The 13,977-nt window shown below is 40.1% G+C and overlaps 1 protein-coding gene across 1 annotated transcript in view; it reads left to right on the top strand.

The window, feature by feature from the left end:
- LOC148029501 (proteasome subunit alpha type-6-like) overlaps positions 1-9,490 on the top strand; it is a 45,343-nt gene extending 35,853 nt beyond the window's left edge. Inside the window, exons 4-9 of the mRNA XM_087688340.1 lie at positions 6,562-6,658; positions 7,957-8,015; positions 8,103-8,185; positions 8,720-8,815; positions 8,903-8,962; positions 9,081-9,490. Of these exons, the coding sequence (XP_087544466.1) occupies positions 6,562-6,658; positions 7,957-8,015; positions 8,103-8,185; positions 8,720-8,815; positions 8,903-8,962; positions 9,081-9,173 (488 nt within the window). The 3' untranslated portion in view covers positions 9,174-9,490. The remainder of the gene's footprint in view (positions 1-6,561; positions 6,659-7,956; positions 8,016-8,102; positions 8,186-8,719; positions 8,816-8,902; positions 8,963-9,080) is intronic.
- The last annotated feature ends 4,487 nt before the right edge of the window (positions 9,491-13,977 follow it).

Here is a 13,977-nt window from a genome sequence, read left to right on the forward strand (position 1 = left end):
AGACCTTAACATATACCTTAGCCGAAGGAAGGGAGTATTAAGTAAAATTTTGCATAGTATCGCTCTTAGATTCCAAGGGGGAGAGTGAATATGCGGATGAAAATGTTATCATCTATATTTTTGCATTGTTTGAAAATACAATTAGTTTTGTTGGTTGATCAAACAACATCCTAAAATGCTTTTACATTCAACTGATTGTTGAATTGTCGTTTGGATGATTATTCCAAGTGCTTGTGATTGATGGTAAATTCATGGCGGCGGTCTGTGATGAAAAATCACCATGGAGATAAGGGAATGTTTTCTTGGACGTTGATATTAGGGCTGATTGCCTCTTGGCTGTGCTTGATTCTTAAATGAATTAATTAAGGAAAGGTTCTTTGCATGGGTGGATCACCTCCATGATCGCACTGCGGATCAACCCGAAAAGGGCACTGCTCAATTCATGGGCCAAAGATCAAGTGGTGAGAAGGCCAACCACGTGAATAATGTTTCACTCCTAGGCAGCTTGCGGGTCAGGTGGAGCTCTGGACATCCCTTGCCAAGTCCGGAATGAAGTTGAAGATCTCCGTGGCCCCAATGTTTGTGGCATTGAAAAATCCTATTCTAGATAAAGGATGAAAATTGTGGTGCCATGTGATTTGGACCAATTACTTATGTAGGGCAAAAGTGACATGTAATTTCTCTTGTATGGGCAAGGGACAAAGATTAAGTTGAATATAAGTTAAGGAACTTGTTTGAACTTGTTTGTCAAAGGATTGCTTGCTCTGTATTCGTGTCTGTACTATGAATTACGTGAACGAACCCTGTTCCCTAAAAGGCTTAATTAAGGAAGCTGATTTTAAATGCCACACATAAATGTGGTAGGACCTAATTAAATAACTAAAGAACACCTATTGAGGGTAGCGGATAGGTGGAACCCTCGACGGGTCCGTTTTACGACAGGGTGGTCCTAGAGAACTGGGAGGCTTCTCACAAGGTTTTACCAATCGACCCTTAGAAATTGTTAGGTTAGAACCTCGATTCATGCCGTTTTAGGGGATCAGAATGAGACTGCCCTACAGGTAGAGAGGTTGAGCTGTGCATTTCTCTTGTTTCCCATTCTCTTTGAACCAAGTGCGGCATGGATCTGCCTCGGCTTGGATATCTCTCTATAAAGTAGGATATCCAAGACCCAACGTTAAAATGTTGTCAGGAGACCTTGACCACTAGGAACCCAAATTTCTGGTCAATCCCAGTGGGTTCTGCTGCGAATGTTCCGTTGCAAGGCAGACTCAAGAAATCCTAGGTGACAAACCTCGTAACATTCCATGGGAGTGCCGGGCGGCATCGCTTGGATATGTCTCTCGATGGACTGCTAAATACGCGCCTGGACAGTCGATAGGCGGGCACGTTACAGTTGGTATCAAAGCGAAACTTCGTAATGATATGTGATAGATTAATATATGGTTCGTAGACATATCCTAAATGGAATAACCTAAGTGGTATGGCTTGATTATCAAGCATCTTCTGCACCCATGAATACTGACATGCAAGAGAAGAAATTCATTCTCAAGTAGATTAAGTACGCGAGTTTGGTGGAAAAGGAATAGATGTCGCAGCAGAGGCGGAGATATGGATTGAGTCGATGAATGATTACTTCTCTGCTTTAGGAACTGCTTTTGCCAATCAAGCAATGATAGCTGAACTTAAGTTAGTTGACCAGGCTCAGATATGGTGGAAGCAATGGTGCAAAGATCAAGGTATTTTTGAAGTTGCTGTCACTTGGGTTTAGTTGAAAGATGTTGTACGCGGACGATACCTTCCGTCAACCTACCAGACTTTGAGGATAAATGAATTTTTCAAGCTCAAGTAGTTGGAATTGACCTTGAAAGCCTACTACTTAAAGTTTGTAACCCTACTAAAATACGCACTACCTATGGATATTGTGCATCAAGTATCCAAGTTTTGCCATGGCCCGAACACTCCTTCGAACCACCGTCTTGAAGCAATGCGTCCAACAGACTTGCAAAATGCATCACTTCGAGCAAAGCCAATCATCCAAGAACTTACATCGAGCAATTGTGACAAAGATGATTCCCAAGATGAGGACAAGAGATGTCACATGTGCGGAGAGATAGTGCACATCCGTAGGAGATGTCCCAACCGTTAATGCTTTGACTGCAATGAGTTAGGGCATATCTAAGTAGATTGCCCTGACCTAAGTTCGGAAGATATTGAGCCTCCAAGTAAATGAAGCTACACAAGTGTAGTCTTTGGATATATAGAGGAATCAGACGAAGACGAAGATCTAGAACCCACTACAGCTCGTCAGAATGATTAGAAATCCTAGAAATTTTATCGACACATAATACAACTTGTATTAGAATAAACCTTACTCTTGTAACTATAGTTAACTCGAGTGATATGAGTTGCATCAATGTTAAGCCTAGAACTTAGGAGTGATCAGAGATACTTTAGTAAGTTGTTTCTTCTCAACTAATATAGATTTGACTGATCAATCAATTTATTTGGCATGTATTATTACTCTTACTATGTCACAGGCAGAGTTATGGCATGCTCGCATGGGATGTGAATTATGTTAGTTTAATGCTTATGCAATGTATATAGATGTTAAAAGGGTTACCTCTCTTGGAGAGACCTCTTGAGCACATTTGTGAGAGATGCATTTTGCAAAAAATGCATCGGTTTTCCTTTCCTTGTGATGTTGCTTTTAAAGCTATGGCCAGGTTGTAGATTGTGCATTCAGATGTATGTGGACCCATGCAAACAAAGTCATTGGGTGGATGTTATTACTTTGTCACCTTCATTGATGACTTTACATATTTTTGTTGGGTTTTTTCATGGGTGAGAAAGTCAGAAGGTATGATGCAATTTTGGCTTTTATTGCACTTATGGAAAATCAATCTGGCTATTAGATTAAGACTCTCCGTTCAAATTGAGAGGGGGAATATATGTCTTCGTTGTTGAATAAATTTTTGAAACAAAAAGACATCACACATCAGTATACTATTGTATATACTCCACAACAGAATGGATTTGTAGAAAGGAAGAATCGGTCACTTATGGAGATGGCCAGATGTATGTTGAAAGCTAAAAAATTGCTACATGGATTTTGGATGGAAGCAGTTGTATGTGCTTGGTATGTTTTTAATAGGCGACCTACTTAGGCATTGAAAATTATAATACCTTTTGAGACTTGGAACAGTCGTAAACCTTCAATTGGTCACTTTCGTATTTTTGGGTGTCTTGCATATGCTCATATTTCCAAAGTATTGAGAAAAAATATGGACAATGAGACTGTTAAGTGCGTATTTGTAAGGTACAATAATGAAAGCAAAGGGTACAGATTGTACGATCTTGTTTCCAAGAAAGTTTTTATCAATGGAGATGTGATTTTTGATGAAAAATTAGAATTATCTCTTGCTGGTTATGACACATATCAGGTTGCAAACAATGTGTTTGAAGGACTATTGCCTATTTCTTTTGATGATACTACTGGCTTCATTAAATGAACAAAATGTTCAGCCAACTGCTCCATTAAATAATGCAGAAATTCTATGGTTGATCTGAATATTTAGCAAGATGTTGAACATGAAGTTCATCAAAAGCATGCATATAATCAGGAGGCTAGACATATATCTAGATGGTACTTGCAGACTCTATAAGACAGTCATTTTGATACTCCTCTTGTTGGTCGTATTCCAAGACAAACACGTTTACATGATCATGCTATGGCAACAAACAAACTTGATGATGATGAGCTTGATTCTTTTGAGGATGTAGAACACAATGTACATTGGATGGCAGCAATGCAAGCTGAATATGATTCTATAAAAAAGAATCAAACATGGGGTTTAGTTACATTGCTTGTTGGAAAGAAGGCCATTGGTACTAAATGCGTTTATAAGTTGAAATGAAAAGTGGACGGATCCATTGATAAGTACAAGGCTTGGCTTGTGGTAAAAGGCTATGGGCAAAAGAAAGGCATTAATTATGAGGAGACATTAGCTCCTACATCCCGTATAACCACTATTAGGTGTATGGTTGCATTGGTTGCTCATTATGGTTGGATTGTGCAACAACTAGACATTAAAACTATATTTTTACATGGGGAACTCTAGAAAGAAGTGTATGTTCAGCAACCCATGGGTTTTGCAATTGAAGGATTTGAACACTTGGTATGCAAGCTGAAAAGGCTTTGTATGGGTTGAAGCAAGCTCTGTGAGCTTGATATGCGAAAATTGATGCCTTCATACTTAGCCAAGGGTTCATTAATTGCCCATCAGAGTCTACTCTTTACGTATGCAAAGAGGGGGGATCCTTGCTGGTCATTTGTCTTTATGTGGATGATCTTTTGCTCACAGAGACACATGTTGGTCAAATTTCAGCATTTAAGAAAAATTTGCAGCAAACTTTTGATATGTCAGATTTGGGGCCTTTGCGTTACTATTTGGCATTTAGCTTATTCATGATACTAGAGGCATTGGATTATCACAGTCTAGATATATTGGTAAACTCCTTGAGAGATTTGGCTTTTAGGATTTCAAGCCAATAAGCACACTGATGGAGACTGGACTTAAGCTGTCTTTGCATGATGACAGCGATATGTTTGACATTCATACATATGCTCGAGCGGTTGGATGCCTTATTTATTTATGCAACATAAGGCCAGATATTTAGTTTGTAGTTTCAGCTTTGAGCAGTTATATGCACAGCCCATGCATGTCACATTGGCTTTTTCGTTACTTGCAGGGCACTAGGACTCTTGGATTGCTTTATGCCAAGGGGGGGTCGTTGCAGTTACATGCTTACAGTGATTCCGATTGGGTTGGAGATTTTATTCTCGTCACTCTATAAGTGGAAATTGTTTCTTTCTTGGTTCTTCTTGCATTTCATGGTTTAGCAAGAAACAATGCACAGTTGCCACATCGTCTTGTGAAGCTGAATACAAGGCAGCTTTCACTACTACAGTTGAATTTGTATGGGTGAGATGTTTATTGGTTGATCTTGATGTATATGTCACAAAGCCTACTCTTTGTTTACTGATAGTCAGAGTGCCATTGTAGTGGCACGGAACCTAGTGTTTCATGCACATACGAAACACATTGAGATACATTATCACTTTGTCAGAGAGGCTACATGTAGGGGATATCAGCCTTTTCTATTGTCCTACCAACAACAATGTGGTCAACATCTTCACCAAAGCTCTTCCTCGTGACAAATTTGAAGCATTTCGCAATGCTTTAAATTTGATATCCTTTGGTGGATGATCCTTGTATGTTGATCACTTATCATTCCGGGGGGGTTTGTTGGGTTTTACTCACACCTATACTCATATAGGAGTGTCAGTGATTTGCACGTAGGACACTAGGGAACTTTTTACTCTTCGTAAGAGAGGTTTTTTCCCCAGTCATATTGTTTTTCATTTGTGTATTTATGTTACATAGTTTGGTCGTTTGCCACGCACTACACACTTCTGTGTGTGAATGCACCTTAAGCCACTTACACAACCCTAAAGTCTAAGGGTTGTACTTTGTATTTTGAGTTACACACTTCCAATCAATCAAGTGTTGAGCAGTGCCCACACTCTCTTTCTCTACTGTCTGCACACTCTCCCAAGCTGAGCTGCTACTGTTCTCCAACATCTCATAATTAGGGATGTCCATATTTTTCTTGGTTCTATTTGGCACACTAGAAGCGGGCTGTGCTCTTGACGATGCTTGTGTCTCATGCACACGCGCGCGCGCGCACACACACACACACACACACACACACACACACACACACACCACTCCCCCGCCCCCCGGCCCCCCCTGCCCCAAAAAAGAAAAAAAACCAATACTTTTGCTGAAAATTTCACACTAAGGTTTAAAAATCCCCAAGTAATTATACATGCAGTTTGCCCCTCCAGATCAACAAATTAATTAGATTTGTGGATCTTAGTTATTGAACCCCTACCAGTGATGGACTTTCCATGTCCTGCACAACTTATGGAGTGTCATGCCTACCCAAGAGGCCAGAAGTAAGCCACATGCTCATCCTGAGCTCGGAATAGCACATCTTGGTGACACCATGATTATTCTACTGTGATAAGAGGCCATGAAATCTAAGCAAGGTTGGATCACTGTGCTTGCATGATTCACTTGCTTGGAGGATCAGGACATCTTTATGAAGTCGAGAGATTTTTGAAGTTAGGACATGTTTATCTAGAAAATGTATACAAAGTTTTTGTGTGAGACTTTGAAATGTTTTAGCCAGAGGCTGTGGGAGACACAATAAAATATCTTTTTGAAGGCAGTAGTGTATGCCAAGAGGAACATTGGATAGAATAGACAGGTTGAAAAATGGTTCCTTTCAATGAGCACAGGTCGATTCTCCAGATCATGATGTGCACTCTTGTTAATGTAGTACATAGTTATTGTCACCAAACTTTCAGATGTATGTTGTTTGACATAATTTTTCTCAGGGAACTTTTGCTATTTCCAGATTAGTAGATGCATGAATATTGCAGGCTTTGGGTACATCTGTATTTGTTAACACCAAATTGCTTTCAAATTACAGCTGATTCTCGATCTCTCGTGGAACATGCTCGAAATGAAGCTGCTGAATTCAGATTCAAGATGGGTTATGAGATTCCTGTGGATTACCTAGCAAAGAGGTATGCTTGTCCAGCAGTCTTTCCTGTTTCAAGTACTCCGCAAACATTGTCCCATGGTAATATTTGTATCGTGGAGTCCTCAATTTTACAGAAACCCTCATTTTTAGGGGTCTCCTATAAGATTCCAACTAACACTCCATAAAATATCTTGGCATGAATGACAAAAGTAATATGACTTGTCAACCTTAGGATTAACACCTAATGACTGTATTAGTCCAAAGTATCAACCAATTTAAATTACTTGTCAACCTTTATAGTATGGAGGACCACATGATCTCATTAGTCCAAGCACACTAACTCCAAGCACACAAGAGGTGCCATCCGAAGTAAGTTACAAAGGAGAGCTTTGTAGTCTGAACATGTCACAATTTCATGTGAAGCCAGGCAACAAAGACAAGAAGATATTGTGATTCTTCTTTAGTGAGTATCTCAGCTATTTGTTCAAGTTCCAAGAATACATGAACGGCAGCTTGCCCTTCCAGACTTTCTTGAGTTTAAGTATTTCTTAGTTGGCTGCTCTATGTATGTTCCAGAGTGTGTGTCAGTCTACACAATAGCTTAAATTATTTTATCAGGGGTTGAGGAGGATTGATCACTTAAAGCTGCTGCAATAAACTTGGCTTTATGCCAAAGGGGCCCATGATGCATCCTTAAACATCAGCCTCTTCGAGCTCTGACATGTGCATGCCTAACTTAAACACTGCTCTATATAAATGTACAAAAGGGAGGCATCTAAGGAGAGACCTCACCAAGAATCTTAGAAATGAGCAAAGGCCACACAAATCTTGAACTTGAAATTGCTTGAAGGAGATCCGAAGACTGAAGTTCGTAGTGATGTGCCCAAGTTAAGAATTAAGGCAAAAGCCAATTGGAGTGTCTAAGAGGCTTGATATTCAAACAGGGCAGAAGAGTTCGGGCACTGACAACCCACTGATATGTTGTTTCAAGCAGATGCATATGAAGCCTAAAGGCTTTGGTCAGCAAAGCTTAAAATCTAATCTTGCCTATAAGGCAATGCCTGGGTGGCTCTAAAGACTCGAGGAAATGCCAAACCAGTTGGCTCTGTTGATTCCAGCAGTTGTACTCAATTGCAACAGTGGGCACGTGCACATGTGTCCGTGGGGTTTTTTGGGGGTTGGGTTGGTTGGGGGGTTATGAGACGCTGGAGTGGCATGTATACACCTCTGATCTTGATTGGACTGGGGCTAATATTCAAATGTTTTTGAACAGGAATACTAGAATTCTACATTCTTGTTTTATTAAGGTGGTTGATGTGACACAAATCTTATGTGGTTCAGGCTTGCTGACAAGTCTCAAGTGTACACTCAGCATGCCTACATGAGACCCTTGGGAGTCGGTATAAGTTCACTTCATTGTCCTGATGTCACTGATTTGCTGATAAATGTGTTTAACTAGGTGCTGAATTTTTGTGTATGAATTGCAGCCGCTATGCTTCTTGGCATTGATGAGGAGCTGGGGCCACAGTTGTTCAAGTGTGATCCTGCAGGCCATTATGTTGGTTATAAGGTACAAAGGAACTGTTTAAATGATACTTGGCAAGGCATGGCTTGACTTAATCAACAAATGCAGCGTATGTTGCTAGTATCAAGGGAGAAATCTTTTGATTCTGCCTCTGTAAAAATAGCAGTAAGTACATTGTAGGTCCATGATACGAATGATCAGTGCTGGATTCCAAATACAGCCAAGTGCCAGAACACTGAAATTCGTTCTCCAAGCTTTTGTGTGCTTTATTCCTGATGTCTTTGCCTGGGTGTAGGCTGTGACGTCAGACTTACCCTGACCTACAGTATGCAGCTGCCAGTATCACCTCACGGTGAAGAACGTTTCATTTAATGCTTTTTTTTGACTGTGTAAGCGGATGTGTTCGTTTTGAGGGCCTCGTCCTGCCAACCCACCTGTTCTTCTTTGAGATAGGTTCTTGTCAGAGAGGCCTCAAAAGTCTGTCTTTCTTTCGTAAGCTGGCTTGAGAAAAGGCCATGTGCGGAAAGTGTGTTGAAACTGTGTTACCCTAGTGATGGCCTTTTGACTGGTTGCATGCAGGCCACCAGTGCAGGGTTGAAAGAACAAGAGGTGGTGAACTTCCTTGAGAAGAAGATAAAGAGCAACGCACAGTTGTCATACGAAGAAACTGTCCAAGTAAGTGCGTGTTATTGCGTCGTGGGTGCTGCTTTATGGGCGTTTTAAGTTTGTGTGCCGTACTGACTTTAGCCGGGGCACTCGCAGACCGCCATCTCTGCATTACAGTCTATTCTGCTCGAAGATTTCAAGCCTACAGAAATTGAGGTAAAGACGCCTTTTGATTTTTCGACATTTGAAGGGGTGGTGGGAGTCGAACGTTGCGTGGGTGGTTTTGAACGTAGAGAACATCTTTTGCAAAGCAATAAATGATTGTGCGTGACAGGTCGGAGTAGTGCGAGAAAGTGATCCCACGTTCCGAATCCTTCCTACGGAAGAAATTGACGAGCACTTGACAGCGATCAGCGAACGGGATTGATGTCTCGTTCACTCATTGCGGTATTGTAATGAGAATGTGCTCCTCATTGGCTGGCTTGGGATTGGAGCAGGCACTTCTTAGGTCGGTAGCTATCGCGATGTCATTTAATGATCACGCATGCAGCAACAATTGCATGCGTTGCATTTTGGCACTTTGAAATGCTGACAGTGGTTTTGTTTTTAAGGCTTGGCTTGTACGCTTGATCGTTTAATCATAGTAATGTGGAGCATGCAAATGCTATTACACGTGAAGCTAACAAATAGCCGAATATTGCAAAGCTTTAAACTGTAACAATCTATCTGGCCATTTTGTATGCCCATCTATCTCTACATGAACATGCCTTGTTAACCTTTTTTATAATCCCATCTTTGATTCTTGATTGCTAGATGATAATCTGGTTTGTCGAATGCTAGAGAAGGGAAAGTTATCAAATTATCTCTACAGCTTTGGTCAAATTTCCACTGTGCCTTCTATTTTTGAACATCTCAATATTCCTCTCAAGATGCACAAGAAACTGTACTTCCAGTTTTTCCAATATACTTACTATCCTCCTCCCATTTGTTAATTTCCCATCTACATTTAAAGTACAATAAAAATGCCTTAAAAACTGCTTGAAGCTTCAATAAATTTTCAACATGTTTTAAAATCTTCCAGAAACCTACAATGTGCCCAAAGGGCATGGATTTCATCTAATTACATTGAATTTCTCTAGCTTGGTTGCAACAACAGAGCGAAGAAAACAACCTGCTATAGAAACAAATCAAAGTCTGCAGTTGGAGCTTTACAAAACTATGAGTATTGTACTCTCAGCCACCACACCAATTTGAGCGTCTAGATTCATGTTGGTGGTGTAAGCACATGCTTTCTCCATGAAATTGGTCTCCAGCCCTAATAAATTTTTTTATAGGACTCTTGCACATGCTAGTTGTGATAGTTTTCTTGGAGGTCTACGAGGCCAAGAGTGTGTGGTCATATATGCTCTTGAACTAGTGGTCTAGGGCATAACCCAAGCTTGTAGCTCAAAACCTCCCTTTGCATAGTGATATCTAAAGTCTGTTATGGTTTATTATTTCTTCCATACTTTCGTTATACCCAAGTCGGAGAGTTGATGTGGAAATGAAATAATTCAATGAGATTGTGAGACATAGAGCATATCTTCAAATTTCTTGAAGAAGGCATGTTGAGAAATTGTTGAAAATTTAGGGCATTTTGGAAAGCTTTAGGTAATTTGAGGATATGTTGAGAACCTTTAAGGTAAGAGGAATACATTGGAATGATAAAGGGCGTTTTGAAATTTTCTTGTGCAATATTGGAAAATTTGAGTAAATTGTAGGGATATATTGGGAAATTGCCCTAGAGAAAGGCGTTTGGAAAATATGATATTCTAGTCCCATCAAATGGAGTTCTTGAATAGATGAAGTTGTGCATGTAACCAAATTTTCTCAAGTTCAGGTCACACAATGTGATGGTGGCTCTTTATTTCTTTTGAGATCAAAGCAAATAGGTTCAACTAACTCATTTGATGGTCCAAGCTTACAATGGTAGAAAAACAACATATTTAGCATCACAAAACGTAACTTTGAGTCAAATGTGTATGTCCAACCTTGAGATTTGGTGATATAGACTCATCCCTTGCCATGATTTTATCCAGTCGGGCAGTCACTTTAGTAGGATGATTCAGATTTTTGATGATGATTGGATGGCAAGTGTTACGCCCCCAAACACAAGGAACACATGGATATATAGAAACATTGTAATCGATGTGAATGTAAGTGATGCTTGCCATATTATGTTGTTTGGGCTCTAAAAAACAAAAAACGTAACTTCAAAAAACAACAATATATCTCTTTACCATGTGATTCCATAGGAAATTTCCAATGTGCAATCTTCTTTCGGGGTTTCCATGTACAGCTTGTTTGCATGTCGGCATCGAATTTGCCTGTAGAGCCCGCAAACCTGTCCTTATGAGTACATGTATTAGATGGAGGATAGAGACTACCGTCAGTATTATCAAATGACATGGATGAACTAACTTAAACTTCTAAGGTTCATTCTGAGTTAGAGGATAATGGGGTTGTGGTAGCTCCGGGTCCAAATACCTTGTACCCACTAATGGGAACCAAGCTGCTCTATAGGACAACCTGCTGATCAACAACAAACTCCAACATTTGCCATGCGTTTCTTGGTTCTTTTTCATCATCAGCTGGTTTTGTCTGCTCGCAGACCCACATTAAATTGGTTGAATTGATCCTTGATTGTCTTGTGTCAAGGGTTCGATGCGAACGTAAACTATACATGGGTTAAATTGGTACATCGTCATCTTGGGTCAAGGGTTCCATCCGAACATCCTCTAGACATGGATTAATTGATCGGAAGAGATCTAGTTGTCATGTGTTAAAGAGTGCACAAAGCAACGCTCAACACGAACAGGTTAATATTCTCAAATCAGGATATGGGTGGATGGAACTGTGCATGCATTTGGAGACCCCTAATAATAACTTGACCATCCAAAAATCCAAATCATCTACAGGTGAGGCAGCGCACGCCTTGGCCTTTTTGGTCCATCCAACGTCCCACGAAAATTCAAATGAGGCCTAGTTGTTCTCATAACTAGATCAAGTCCTCACGGTGAACATCATATGGGTGATAACTTGTGATATTGCATAGTACACATTAATGATGGAATGCCATTCCTAAATGTGGTGTCCTCTTACTGTCTCTTTCAAGCCTTCTTAAATACTTTTTTTTTTTCATTGAACACAATTTCATCACACAACCTTAATTAGAGGCATTACGTGACTTTCAAACAAGTTAATATATCCTTGTTTTGCCCTTTGCCAAGTTTCACAAAGCATTTGTGGATTTCCTAGTTGCTTATCATCCCAACCTTTTTTCACATTTGAGACATATGGAACCCACCATGTTGAGTTTGGCTCATGCCAAAGCAAACCAACCAAGGGATGCTAATTGCAATCACCAGTATCACATTTTGAGGCTATTTCATCGCGTTTGCTCCATCTCATTTGTAGAAGAAAGAAATTATTGAGGAAAAACCAAGACTCAATAAAAATGGGACATGGATGGTGCACTTATGCCTTCAAGAGCTTCACACTCTCATGGCCCCTTGCTTCTAACCTTGGATGCTCCTCGTCCATTCTTTCACTGAAGCTCAAGCAAGTATGCTCTCCTTATCTACAAGCTAGCAACAAGCCTTAGCCTTTTTTACATGGGAAATGAAGGATAAAGGCTAATAGAAGTTACATACTTGCCTCATAAAGACAAGCATAAGTTCTTTAGTGAATCGAAGAATATGGGAATCAAGTTGATAATGATACTAACTAATGCAATTCAAGGGTGATGAAACTAATTAATAATACCTTGTTTGGAAAGCATGATGATGATGATGTTATTGAGGAAGAAACCTTAGCTTAATGGTTTAGTAGCCATAAATGTCTTTGAGCTTCTTGAAGAAGGATTAGGTGACTCGTCCTAAGAATATGAGTGGTGTGACGTAGATTGTTGCACTAAGAGCACTTTTTTGCTGAGAGAGAGAGAGAGAGAGAGAGAGAGAGAGAGAGAGAGAGTATGTTTGTGAGTCCAATGCAATTTTTAAAAAACATTCTTGAAAAATACAAGTCACAATTTGGTGGAATGTTTAACCTTTAGTACTTGGTATGTACACTATCAATCATTGACGTGATAAAAGCATCACATGCAATTGTCACCTTCAATGCCTCACCCACCCCTTAGAATCTTCTTTCTGAATTGGTGATGATAACATCACATGCAATTTGTAACATTCAATGCTTCACTCAAAATCTTTCCTCTTGGTTTCAAATTGTTTTTTTTTGGACTTTGAATCCTATTACACACATGGATCACTTCTTAGTAACTCCATTATAAGTATATAACACATCACTTCTTAATAGTTCTATTATAAATATGGATCATCATAAAAGACGTCTCTACCATCTCAATATTAATTTGAAAAATGAACATGAATATGTTTATCAAAGAAACAAGCTTGCTACGAATACACCCAGTGTAATAGAAGTAATGAGGTTAGAGGTGTTGGGAGTAAAGGCACTTGTGTATTAGTCACACTGACAATACCCGCATTGTGTATTAGTTACTTGCACACATGTACACTGTAGGTGGTGGGCACCCATCACTGTCACTTCATTCTTCATTCTTTTAGTGATATTTGAATAAAGGGAAGTCCAGTCACACATTGTGACAATTGGTACTCCCACATCTTGTGACTCTCTCTTGCTCTTGCTCTTGCTCCTTTCACCATAGCTCTTACTTCTGCTCTGTGCTTCCACTTTGGGGCTCATGCCATTCAACTGGTATCAGACCCACTACATCGACATTGAGGAGCTCAACTTGACCTTCCTTTAGCTTGTGGAGAATATCTACAGCTCACAGGTTCCATTGGCAGCCATAACTTGGTGCTTGAGGTCTGTCTTGATCATCCATTGCTCTAGAACTCCTCAAGACCTCTTGAGGCTTGATCTAGGACCTTGTTAGAGGTCATTGATAATTGCTTTGAGCCCTACTGTGGGCAGTAGCAACATCATACCAGGTTGTGCTTGTTTTTCAATTGGTTGGGAGAGCACAACTTCTCTAGCATCTCCTCCTCGTTGGTAGCTCATTGACCACTTGAAACCACTCCTGGATGCTCATTATTAAGTCTTGGTATTGCTTCAGCACATGGCATCAAGGCCGAGCTCATATCTCAGCTCCATTGAATGTGAATAATAGTCCACAAGTTGTGAGAAACATGGCAGCCCCCTATCTTCAT

The sequence above is a fragment of the Lygodium microphyllum genome, chromosome 11, assembly GCF_053477565.2.
Source record: "Lygodium microphyllum isolate KBCC chromosome 11, Lygodium_microphyllum_v1.1.10, whole genome shotgun sequence".
Taxonomy (NCBI): domain Eukaryota; kingdom Viridiplantae; phylum Streptophyta; class Polypodiopsida; order Schizaeales; family Lygodiaceae; genus Lygodium; species Lygodium microphyllum.